The sequence below is a fragment of the Manis javanica genome, chromosome 15, assembly GCF_040802235.1.
Source record: "Manis javanica isolate MJ-LG chromosome 15, MJ_LKY, whole genome shotgun sequence".
NCBI lineage: Eukaryota > Metazoa > Chordata > Mammalia > Pholidota > Manidae > Manis > Manis javanica.
Genome location: NC_133170.1, coordinates 55,514,605 through 55,527,766, shown reverse-complemented (window position 1 = coordinate 55,527,766; position 13,162 = coordinate 55,514,605). Strand labels below are relative to the sequence as shown.

Below are 13,162 nucleotides of genomic sequence, written 5' to 3'. Positions count from 1 at the left end.
GAATTAAGAAAATGAGTATCCAAGCCACAGACTGGAAGAAAATATTTCCAAATCATATATGTAACAGAGGACTTGTATCTAGAATACATAAAGAATTCTTATAGCTCAGTAATAGGAAGACAAACAATTCAGTCAAAACACGGCAAAGAACTTGAATAGATATTTCATCAAAAAAGATATTCAAATTGCTGATAAACACATGAAAATATGCTTAATATTTAACATCTTAATCATGAGGGAAGTGCAAATGAAATACTACTTCAAGCCCACTAGAAAAGCTATAATAATAAAAGATGGATAATAACAAATGTTGACAAAGATGTAGAGAAATGGAACCCTCTTCTATTGCTTGTGGGAATGTAAGATGATACAAACACTTTGGAACAGAAACAGTTTGAAAGTTTCAAGAGCTAACCATAGAGTTATCATTGGACTCAGCAATTCTACTCCTAGGTACGTACCCAAGAGCAATGAAAACATGTCCACCCAAGGACTCACATGCAAATACTCATAACAGCATTACTTAACATAACCTCAAACTGGAAATAATTCAACTGTCCATCAACTGATATATGGATAAATACATTGTGGTATATCCATACAATGGAATAATATTCCACAGTAAAAAAGAACAGGCTACTGATACATGCTACAATGTGAAGGACTCTGAGAACCATTATGCTATGTAAAAGAAGACAAACATGAAAGACCACATATTATAGGATTTCATTTATATGAAATGTTCAGAAAAGGCAAATCTATAGAGACAAGAAATAGATTAATGGTTGCCTAGGGCTAATGGTAGGAAGGGAGAGTGACTGCAAATGGGTATGAGGTTTCTTTTTTGGGGTGGTAAGAAATGTTCCAAAATTAAATCATGTTGATAGCTCCACAGTCTTCTTATACTTATTAAGACTTGTTTTTTGGCCCAGAATGTGGTATATCTTGGTGAACATACCTCTGGAGTTTTCAGCTCTGTTATCCTCTCTCTGGCCATGTGCTTCTATTCCCCAAACTCTCGTACCACCCAAGCCTGCTCTTGGATCTTATGATTAACTGAAACTCTCCACCATCGAGGGCACAGTCCTACCCTATCCAGCCTAGACATCACCACTGTCCTTCTGCAAAGCCACCAAGCCTCTGGTCCTCTTGACTCTGTCTCTTTGTTCATTCTCTGTTTTGAGAAGGTCCACCACTGGCCTTTGCTGGTTCACCAGTAACTCAGCACTGCCTGCAGGGCTTCTCCAGAACATTCTTCAAGGCCACTATCCCCTCTGCTTGCTGCTCTGGCCACCAGCTTGCCCAGAACTAGTCCCCCTCCCCCAGCTGGCTTTCCTTAGCCTTTGCCACTCATCTCAGGCCACTTCACTCTTGCCCCACCACCTCCCATGGGGGAACTCGCCCTCCGACTGTTATCAGGTGTTAAGTCCTTTGTTCCTCAGCTTCCTGCCAGACCTGTCTCTGTCTCCACCCTCACTTCCTGCCCAGTGGCCTCTGGGAGGAAGTCTCAGCTCCAAATCCCCTCCCCACCTTCCTCCTCAAGGCCAGGACCCTGCTCTCATGCTTCCTCATCCAGCGTTTTGTCAGCCTTTCCATCTTCTCTGCTAACCACCGTGTTGTAGCCCAGAAGTGATATCTAGGGGCTCTGTCACCTAAAGACGAAGTCCAGCCCTCCCTGGACCTTCCCACTTTAACTGGCAGGCTTGCTCTTATTCCCATGCTCCTTCTCTTTCTTCCCTCCTTCCTCCTCCTCTTCTCCCTCTTGGTGTCCTGCGGGGTCATATATTTCCTTTGTTCATGCTTTTTCATTCCTCACTCTGCCCACCTGATCATCACACATTCATCTATCCAGACTGGCATTGATCCTCTGCGAACCCTTCCTAGACCAGCAGTCCAGGAAAGGGCAGCCTCCTCCGTGCCCCACTGGAACTCAGCACCAAGATGCTTCATCACTTAGCTTAGCACCTCGGTTTCACCCCCTAGGTCATAAGCTCCACAAAGGGCCTTGTTTCAAAGTCCGCAGCTTATACGGCATCCTGCCCTCCTCCCTGGGCCTGGTTGCCCTGTAGGTGCTTTTAGGTGAGCAGGTGCCCAAATGCCTGTGCTGTCGAGCCCCTGGCAAGAAGGCAGATGGGAGCAGCGTGGGCCCTGAGGCAGCCCTGTGTGAGACGAGGAGATCTGCTGGGTGCTGTGGACACAGGGCCGAGGCAGATGAGAAGCCCAAACACAGATCATTGCTCACCAGGTGGTCCCAGCTTAGTGCATCAAGAGAACAAGCTTCCAGGAGATGCAGAGCAGAATGAGAACATGTCTGTCATGGAAATTATGAGAAGGGCCTGTTGGCTCAGATAGAGTTTGAAATAGACCTGAGGATGGGATGGCCCTTTCTCAGATTCAGAGGGAGTCTTGTCAGGGAGGGAATTTCAGGTGGCAGAACAGAAGATGCAAAGGCGCAGAAATGGAAAAGAAGGGGACATTTCTGGAGGTCAGTGAGGGTTTACACTGGCCAGATCGTGAAGGTGTCACACCCAGGAGTTCTGAGTCAGGCCTTCTGCTCAACACTTGATAGACACCACCTCCATAATCATCAGAAGAGGCGTGTGTGTAAGGGTGTCCTGTCAGATGTCCGGTTTACAGATGAGCAGGTGGGGACTCAGAGAGCCAAGCATCTTGTCTGAGGAGCAGAAGTAAGTGGTATAACGGCTCCCTGAACCCAGGTCTGACTGGCGGCCCATGTGAAAGGCAGGCAGCTTTGCACAGGACTTGCAAGGCCAGCGAGGAGCTCGTGCTGAATGTCTAGGCAGGGCCACTTTACTTATTTTGTCAGTCTGATGGACATCCTGCATCTTCCTGCTTGAAAAGTAGATATACATATGATATTTATGAACATGTCAGAGGGCTTGGGACCCCAGAAGCCCATTTGGTCCACATGTCAACTCAAAAACAAGTGCACACATGTTCACAGCAGCATTCACCCGAAATGATCCAAGACCAAGCAAAAGGTGGAAAAACCCAAATGTCCGTCAACTGATGAATGAATTAAACAAAATGTGGTATTTCCATCTAATGGGAAATTATTTGGCAATAAAAATAAATGAAGTACTCAGACATGTTACAACATGGATGAACCTTGAAACCATATTAAATGAAAGAAGGAAATGGAAAGAAAAAGGCAAGTAACAAGCCCTACATATGGGTAGGATTCCATTTATATGAATGTCCAGAATAGGTCAATCTGTCAACATGGGAGGATTTGTGGTTGCCTAGAGCAGGGAAAGGGCAGTGCTGGGAGGAAATGAGTAAATACTAAAAGGGTCAGGGCCTCATTTTGGAGTGATGAGAATACCCTACAGTCAATCGTCCACAGCTCTATAGTGCTCTAAAACCCACTTTAAATGAGTGTATGGTGTGTGAATTGTCTCTCAGTAAAGCATTACACTTGTAAGAAAGCCCATCCATGGGATTTGTGGATGTCCAAAGGTCAGAGGACACACATGTATCACGCATATAACAGAGCGAATGTGTTTTCTGTTATTTTCTGGAGAGCAGCGGTCCCTGTTGCTGTGGTTGGTCCCAGGCTAGCACCTGACCAGCACCTGAGGTTCTAAATGATCAGCAGATGCAGAACAGATCCATCCCTGGCAACACACACACACACACACGGCCCTAAGTTCTGACTTTCGGGAGAATAAGCACTTTGGGAGATGTGGGATGGGGTTACCAAATGACCCCTGAGTCTGGAGCCATTTCTCAGGCTCTGTCTCCAGGCACACTAACCCTCCTCTGTCCTCCTCCATCAGAGATGCCTCTCAAGGCACTGTCCCCCTCTTGGCTTGTGCTTTTTACTTACTATAAAGAAGCTAACTTGATTTACTGATTTAATGAATCACTCATAAGGGTGATTGACAAGATTAAAAATATCACTTCTGATTACTCTGCTTTATTTGAGTCAGAGGTGGCTTTCTGATTAAATGCCCAAATGGCAGCTGGGATTTCAGTGCGAAGTGGTCAAGCATGTTTTGCTCTGTCTAGGAGATATAGGCCAGTGTTGTGTCTGCACAGAGCTCCCATCTGACCATTTGGCCCCTATGATAGGCAGTGTCCTCCAGTGCTTCAGCTGCATCCTGTGAGCCATCTCTAGGATGTCACGTTCTGCTAATGCAGTGACGTCTGTGCTGTCTGTCCTTACGGTGAGTGTGGATAAGTCTCAGGTTAGTATCCTCTGCAGCCTTCCTGTACTATTGGGCCACTTGTGGTGGGCATGAGTATGTAACAGCACAGTGTGGAGAGGGGTGGGGAAATGTCCCACTTTTTCTCAACCAGAATTATGCTTTGAAAAGCTAAGAATCAAAATAGAATACTGACTAAAAGCAACATTATTTTTTAAAGGCAAGCATTCCCTCTTTCAAGACATAAGCAATCACAAAAGAATTTATAACAAAGGGCTGACAAAAATCCCTTCTATTTTTAAACTATTTTTGCATCATGCCTTTGAAATGTCCAGCCCTCTAATTACTTGGTCTCTCTGGTGACCAGTCCCAGCCTAAGATCACCGGAAGGACCAAGTGATGAGAGGGCTGGAGCCTTCAGGCCCACCCCTACAACCTCTGATTTATAGCTGGTCATTCAGAAGTACAGGGGTTCCCAGATTTTGTGGCTGGTGTCTGAAGTGAGGCAGTCTTGTGGGACTGAGCCCTATAACTTGTGGGATGTGGCACCAACTCTAGGTAAAAGTCATCAGAATTGAATTGTTGGACACCAAGCGGAGACAGACAGCTCTCTGTTGGACAGAGAGCTGGAGAATTGGTTGGTATTAAAAAAAATATCCCAGAAAGAGCCAGGAGGGGAGTGGTAGAAACACAGTTGGAAAGGTGGTTTCAAGGCCTCGTTGTACCAAAGAGTTTGGATATTACCTTGAGAACTTTGTAGAACCAGGGGCGCTTTTAAACATCAAAGAGATATGATCGGATATGGCAACAGTGTATAGAATGTACCAGAAAGGCGAAGTGTTTGGTGGCTGGCATGTGAAAGGATAGACAGGGGCACTGCTAGTGGGGAAGACATCATAATTAAGCACTATAATTTCTTATTGTGGTAACAATTAGGAAGAAAATAAATGTGATGATGTAATATAAAGTAGGCTGTGGGGATAAAGATACTGCTATATGGCATAGTAATTACTTACCTATTGCTGCATAACAAATTCTACCCTAAAATGTAATGGCTTAAAACAACAACAAACATTTATTATCCTCACAATTTCTGTAGGTCAGGAATTTAGGACTGGCTTGGCTGGCGGTTCTGGGTCAGAGTCTCTCCTGAAGTCACAGTCAAGCTGTCAGCCCAGGCTGCTTCATCTGAAGGTGTGACTGGGGCAGGATCCACTTCAAGGTGCTCACACCGTGGTAGTGGGTGGTGCTGGCTGTTGGCAGGAGGCCTTAGTTCTTCCTCACACGGGCCTCTCCATAGGCTACTTGAGCATCCTCATGGCGTAGAGGTGGCTTTTCCCAGAGTGAGCAATCCAAGAAAGACAGCCAGCCGACCTTTTTTATAACCTAGCTTTGGAAGTCACATCACATCACTTTGGCCCCATTCTGTTGGTTAAAAGAGTCATTGAGTCCTGTCCCTGTTGTTGGGATGGGAGTCAGATTCTTCCCTTTGAAAGGAAAAGTGTTGGGGAATTTGTGGACATCTGTTTTAACCACCATGTGTGCAGTGGTCAAGGATGCCTCTAGGAGGGGGTGACCATTGAGTGACACCTGACGAATGAGGCTGAGTCATGCATGGAAAAAACTAGAAGAGGAACATTTCAGAATCAGAGAACAGTGAAGTGCAAAGGCCCAGAGCAAGACAGATGCCATGAGCAGGGGAGGGAGGGCACGGGAGATGAGGAGCTGGGGGACCGGGAGCGCCAAGTCTGCTGGGAATGATGAACTGGCTTCTCTGTGCTCTGCTGGTGGTGGTAAGCAGAGAGTGAAAGAAATGATTTACATTTAAAACGTTACCTCTCAGTGAGGACTAGATGAGGGAGGGCAGGACTGGAAGCTGGAATTCCTGCTGGAAAACTGTTATAGTAATTCTGTGAGAAACTGCACTTGGGTGCTAGTGGATGGAGGGAAGTTCAAGATTTGTATTCAAAAGAAAAGGCAAGTTTTGCTGAAGAATTGGGTGTGGAATTTGAGAAAAAGGAGTCTAGGAGGACTCCAGAGTTTGGAGGAGAGTACATTGTGGGGATCAGGTGTTCAGTCTCAAGTACTTTCTAATCACCCAAGAGGCACTATGTTCTCTTGGCCATCAAAGAGGTGGCTGTAAAGTCTGGAACATGGCAAAAGAATAAAGCTGCATTCAACACAATGAAATAATGTCCTTTATGTTTCCAGACCTCATGCCATCCCATAGAAGGCCTTTCAGGCTTGAATCTAAATGTAGAAGGACAAATTGGGAGGTGGGTCTCAATGTGAGTGAAAGGTATGCATTCAGTGCTTGTTAGGGGACTACAGAGGTGAGGGGCCTGTCCCAGGTTTGGAGCTGTGAGAGAAAGGACTCAGTTGGTAGAACTCAGTCTATGGTGGAGGGCAATGGGTAGGACCTGCCTTCTGCTCCCACACACCGCTGAAGCTGTTCTTGCCAGGGCCACCAGCACCTACATGGTGGTATGCCTCCAGACATTTCTCAGGTCTCCTCTTACTTGACCTCTTGGCAAGGATCACCTGACATGGGTAGCCACTGCCCCCCTTGAAACTCTTCTCCTGATGCCAGTGACTAAACCTCTGGTTTCCCTTTCGCCTCTTTGTTCCTTCCCAGGCTTCTCTTTCAGCTGCTGTGTTGCCTCCGTAGGACTTGATCCTGGGCCTTCCTCTAACACGTTCAGGGAATGTCATCCTTGCAGATGTGTGGGTGACACCCAAATTTCTAGCTCGGCATCTTCAAGGACCCAGAGCTCCACACCCACCTGCCAGTTGTGGCCCTGCCATGGGAGGTGTCACACCTCCACCCCACACATATAAAACAGAACTGTTCCTCCCCCTCAGCCTCCCATACCTGCTGGAGAAGAGGTCCGGGGAGAAAGAAAGAAGCTGGGGCTTGAGGGTAGCAGATGGCATGGAAGGGAGGGTCCCAGTGTGGGGAATAATACTAGTGATGTTATTTCTTCCTGCACTTCCATCCTTGTGCTGAGTGCTCACGTGTGTCTTCTCACTGAGTCCTTTACAACAGCCGTGAAAGAGGCATAAACACCACTGAGGCAGCCCTGACAGGGTTTGGTGGCTGGTTAGTGAAAGAGGAACTAACTAGTAGAGGGCGACTCTACTATTTTCCAGTTCGGTTTATAAACATCTTACTTTTCCGAAAAGCAGTGTGCTGATGCACCTCAGTGTGTATCAGTTACACTGGCTGTGCAACAAGCTGTCCAAAACCAAGTGGTTTAAAACATCCATTTACTCAGCTCGTCATTCTGAGTGTTGGCTGACTGGGTGGTTCCTGTGCAGCTCCCAGCAGGACATGCCCTTCCAGTCAGCGAGGAGGCTCTGCTCCTGGTGTTAGCTGGCTGCCCACTGAGGCAGCAAAGGACAGTGGGCCATGTCCCTCTCGTCATCCAACAAGCTGACCCAGGCTTGTCCGGGGTGACTGGCAGGGTTCACAGCAATCATGCAACTGTGTGAGGCTTCTGAAGGTCCGAGTCAGAATTCACATGTCACATTCTTCCACCTTCTGTGGCCACAAGTCACTAGAGCAGCCAGTTCCCAGGGAAGGAGAAACAGACCCTGCCTCTTGATAGGGGAGCTGTGAAGGCTTGTGGCCATTTCTTCAGTCTGTTACAGGCCTTTGTTCTGCTGCCCTCTACTTTCACTCTGAATCTGATATGCTTTGAAAACTCTTTTGGCCTCATTTACAGTCATTCTCACCCCCTACAAAAGCTTCCCAGCTAATTTGTCATTTCAAGTCACAAGCCCTGTGAACGTGGAAACTAGATCATCAGACTTCTTTCCACAAATATATATTGATGTAGTAACAAAACACAAGAGTTGTGTGTAACTAGGAGTCCATAGGCTCTGAGTGAAGAAGGGTCCTCTATAGCTTCTAGTGTATGGACTTTAAAGCAAGTCCTACATGGCTGCCTGGAGGTGATTTTCACTCACCAGTTCTCAGCTTTGTTCCAGGTATGTGGGCAGTACAACCATTGCTATCGATGAGGTACCCCACACAAAAGGTCAAGCCACAGGGAACTTGTGGGAGTTGAGAAAGAAAGGAATTTATATTGGAGTTTGATGAGAGGAGGAACTGATTCATCTTTTAGGCTAATATTTTATATGTTCATGGCTTTGATTCCATTTGGGTCTGTCCTAAAATACAGAGAAACCCTGAAGTTATTTATTGCTCTAAGACCCAGGAGGAAGCAGAGTATTATTTGCATCAGCTTTGGGTCTTTGGGTCTGAAGGGAGGGAGAATGAATTTGCTCCTCTGTACTGCCCTGAGATCGAGTCGACATTTTATTTAACCCAGCTCCTCACAATTTTACCTTTTTTAAGAAAAATCCTCTTTTTCCTTTCTTTCTCACAAATTAGCATCACAGTTGCTCATGAATTGTGTGAAGAGCCTTTTGACCTTGAAAGTGACCTCTGTCTTTTCCATCTTGAGTCCCTCAAGGTCTAAATGTCTTCTTTCAGAGTTTGACAACATCAACATTCCACTGGAGTTCATTGATTTTGAAGGAACTCCTAATCAAATTTCAAAATGTTTAAACTGTGACTTAAAACAGAATTGAAACTTTTGCTTTAAGCTCTTAGGAGAGGATGGCATTTATCTAGAGAATTTTAAATGGTCAGGCACACATCTGTCTGATTAGCAAAGTAGGTCACACATTTCCAGGAACCTAACATTTATTAAACCTATTATCACCTTGTTGATAATAATCAAGGGTGGGGAGTCTCCCAAAGGGCAAGCTGTGGTCAGAGAAAGTCAGACTTTGTCATGGAACTGTTTTAGCTGGGACATCCCCTGGAAGCCCCAGAAGCCATTGGTGTTCACTCTAAAAATGCTTCACCCAGGGGATGTACTGTAATTATAATTAAAAGTGTGATCTACTTTTAGATCACATTTACCAACATGTGCATGCCCCACCCCCAACAATTTGGCATAACTTTTTAAAGAGAAACAAAAAACAGAGTGTCTGTATTTTTAAGCAAAATATTTTTTAGTTTGACTTCTTTAAAGTGATTTTTTGTTTAGCACTTTAAAAAAATCACTCTTTAGAAATCACAGTGTTATCAAGGAGGAATGCAGACGTTTCATTTTTCTTCTAGTGAAACAGTATTCTCTAGGACTTAAGTTGGGAGGAGAAGAGCACAAAGAATTCCTCGAGGAGGGCTTCTTTTTCAGCTCTCCACCGGATCTCTTCTCTGGCAGAATTACCAGCCAGCATTATCTAAGGGGTGTTGCTAGGCTCATAATGAATATCACTCTGCTGAGGGCTGAGAATCTCGCCTTGAACAAGGACAAAGCCTTGCCATCCCTAGAGCCCAGGCTGAAGATCACTGGAAAACCAGTCACCAAACACATGATGTGAATATCAAACAACACCTAGAAGAAAAAGAAGACTAAAGGGTTGGGGACTGACTTGAAATGGAAGCCTGGTCTTAAGGGGAGCCACCAGGACCTTCTTCCAGAGGAGATGTTGATGGGGAGGCCTCAGGTCTGGCGGACAGTCGCAGGCATCAGGAGGAGTTAATGCACAGGTGAGGCTTGTTCAAGTAATGGGAGAACAAATGAGCAGGGGCGAGAGTGGTGGAGAGGCCAGGGCAGTGGCCCTGGTAAGGGGGCTGGAGGAAACACAACATCATCTCTTCATCTCGTCTCCACTGTGCCTCTGTGTGGGGCCTGCTTCTAGAATTACAGGCAGCCGGAGGCAGGTGGGGAGGCTGCAGCAGTCTGACAGCGCTGCCTATGACTCCATCCAGAAGTCACCGTAGGGCGGAGAGAGGCGGAAAGCCTGTGGTCTGATGGTGTAGTCGCAGGCATGTCACTGTTGAACTCTGCTGTCCGGTAGGGGAATCACTAGCCACACATGCCTATTTATATTTGAATTTCAATTCATGAAAAGTGAAAATCCATTCCTTCTCACTCTGGCCACATTTTGAGGGTTGGGCCAGCTACATCCAGTGCACATAGTTCCCATGTCAGGCAGCCCAGGCCATCTGACATTGCAGGGAGCTCATGGGAACGGTGATCTGGGAGCCATGTGCCCATGACTCCTCCTCCCCAGTCCTTTATTCTTCTGTCCTGGAAGGGCAGCCAAGCACCATAAACCTTGCTTAACACACATTCTGGTAGAGCTGAGAGTGGAGGGGAATTTTGTCCTGAAGAAGTTCATAGCTTTGGAGAATTATGGAACCCTGAAACCAGGGGAGGATAGTGGGAATGTGCAAGGCACAGTCGCCCACGTTGCAGTGTCGTCTGGATGAGCCAGGAGGCAGGGTTCATGTGGGAGCCAAAGGCTCCAAATAGGCCACCTGTGCAAATTTGGGGGAGAAAAGATACCTAGAATGGATATGTGCGGTGCCCAGAGCTAAGGAAATGACAGGCAGACAAATAATACCAGCTTTGATCAGCAAGCTAGGGCGAGGATTTGGAGTTGCATCTACCCGTCACAGCACGGCCTAGGAAGTGGAGCCACTGTGAGTTTTCACAGTAGGGTCAGGCCTCGCGCAAGTGTGGGAGGAGCTGGGAAAGCAGAAATTGGAGGCCAGATCAAATAATCCAAGGCAGGAGCACTAATCAGCCCTCCCAAGCTGGTCGAGTCAGCTCCTCAGGGATCTCAGGAGCAAGTTCAGCCACCCAAGTAGTCCTTTGGCCACCCCTTGCCTGCCCACAGGGCCCTATCACTAAACTGCCTCCAAACCCACCTTCCCTCAACCACAAAAGTCAAGTGCCAGCCTCTGAGCTACAAAAACAAAGCACTGGCAGATTTGCACCTGATAAAAGCCTGGTAAAGCTGCCACTACCTGTGCCTTTTAGGATGGATTGAGATGGCATATCCCGTGGTAAAAACAAGAGTAAAATAGTTCTGAGAACTGTGAAACTGTCATCCTTTTTCTAAATGACTGGATCCAACAGACAGGCATCTTCTTCACCACTGGCTCCTGTTGTAGGCATGTGAACGCGGGAGCTTTTCAATTTGGTGGTGGGAGCCGGCCTCACGGAGCACCGCCTCTGCTGGGCTGGGCAGGCCAGCTGCTCCCTGCTTCTGCTGTCATCACACGTCCCTGGGGTGACTGCTCTGAGTGGGGACCTGCCCAAGGTCAGGCAGCCAGTAAGTGACAGGCCTTAGACGGAACCAGGTTGGAAGTTCAGAGGAGCAGGAGTAAAGGCACAGCTGGAGCTCGGAAAGTGACCAGGTGGCTCCGAGGCCACGGCGGTGCTGGGGACCAGGGCTCAGCAGGGACCCCATGCAGGGTGGCCCCGAACATGTCTGGGCCCCAGTGGGTAGCACTGTCTCCACCTGCCCTTCCCTCCCTCCTCTTGCTCCCTTCCTCTCCACTTTCTCTGCCCCCTTCTCTCTTCCTTTTTAGTAGGACGTTCCACTCATCCTCCCAACTGTGAGGTCCACCTGTGAGCAAATCCTAGCACACACCCAGACACAGCCCCTCTGCAGAGTTTCTCGGCTCTCGGTTTGATAGTGGAAGCAGTTGCCCCTGCTTCCGGAAGTTACCTCTGCAGCTGTAGGCTCTGCTCCTTGAAGCAGACATGGAGCCCCCACCCTGACTCTGATGCTGGTGTGAGGACGGAGAGAGCAGCGCAGTGACGTGGGCACCCCTTCCCTCCCCGACCCGCGGCCCTGCTGAGCCCATGTCTGGGAACCTGTGTTCCCAGGCCGCTGGCCAGCTCTGGCCTGACACACCCCTCCAGGCAAGGCGAGCACAGGGGGGCCACCTCCCTGAGCAGGCAGACCGGCAGGTCCCAGCGCAGGGCCCAGTCAGGGCGGGGGTGGTGGGCAGCGTTCCCTGGGCCCAACTACAGAAGCGGCAGAACTGCCAACGCCGTCCAGTGGTGACTGGCTGATGAAGCCAGGCCGAGGGACCCAACCTGTGTTTTCCTGAAGCAGGAGTGTGGGTCCTGGGGCAGCTTCTTGTTACTTCTCGCGCCCTGCCCCTGTCGACCCGGCCAGTCACCTGGGCTCCTGCAGGACGCCGTGCGGTGCCCCCGGGGCCTGGGGCCTCGCCGTGGTGGCACAGCACCCGTACAGCCCATCCCGCCTCCACCCTCCGGGCCTCAGCGCTAGGCCGAGATTGATAGTTCTGTCTTCCTCTCTCTCCAGGGTCAGGTGTGGATTAACGGCTTTAACCTTGGCCGCTATTGGCCAGCGCGGGGCCCCCAGATGACCTTGTTTGTGCCACAGAACATCCTGAAGACATCGGCCCCAAACACCATCGTAGTGCTGGAACTGGAGCAGGCGCCCTGCGGTGCTGGTGGCCCAAAGCTGTGCGCCTTGGAGTTCGTGGACATGCCGGTCATTGGGCAACTGACCCAGGACCGGCTCCCGCCAGACCCTGCCCGTAAAGACTCATGACTGAACTGTGTGTGATAGTAAAGACTGTGACGCTTGGGGTTCTAGCCTTGCACAAACCTCACCTGTCCACCTTCACTGGAAAACAGATTTAGCTCACGCTTCCTCACCTGAGGTTTCCATGCAGCTCTGCAGCGTGTGACCCACCGCCGGCAGGGGCCACCATCTGGGACTGGGTGGCAGCGCAGTACTGCACAGATCCATCTGCGGAGTTGGAAGGGAAGCTGTAAAGGTGTCTCTGATTTTTATTTTGAAAGAATCATGTCTTTTTGTTAAATACATTTTATATTCAAACTTTTTATTATTAAGCAGTTATTAAATGATAGGCCCTGACTGAGATCATAACTACACTTGAGTGGGCTGAATAAGCCACTTCACTGGCAGTAGGTTCAAAGGGACGGGAAACAGCCTTGGTTTGATCTAGTGGACTACTGCTTTTCTGATCCTTCATGACTTCCTCTTAAATTTCTGTGACATCTACAAAGCAGCTCATAAATACAACTCAAAGTGATTATATAAACAACCTAAGTGATTGGCAGGTAGAAAGTGACATGTGTGGTACATCTGTCCACTAGGACACCACGTAGCCCCCAAAATGG

The 13,162-nt window shown here is 48.2% G+C and overlaps 1 protein-coding gene across 2 annotated transcripts in view; it reads left to right on the top strand.

The window, feature by feature from the left end:
• Positions 1–12,862, top strand: part of GLB1 (galactosidase beta 1) — a 76,779-nt gene extending 63,917 nt beyond the window's left edge. For both annotated transcript variants that reach the window (XM_037008643.2, XM_037008644.2), the window contains exon 16: positions 12,315–12,862. In XM_037008643.2, coding sequence (XP_036864538.2) covers positions 12,315–12,566 — 252 coding nt within the window. In that variant the 3' untranslated portion in view covers positions 12,567–12,862. The remainder of the gene's footprint in view (positions 1–12,314) is intronic.
• Positions 12,863–13,162: the final 300 nt, after the last annotated feature.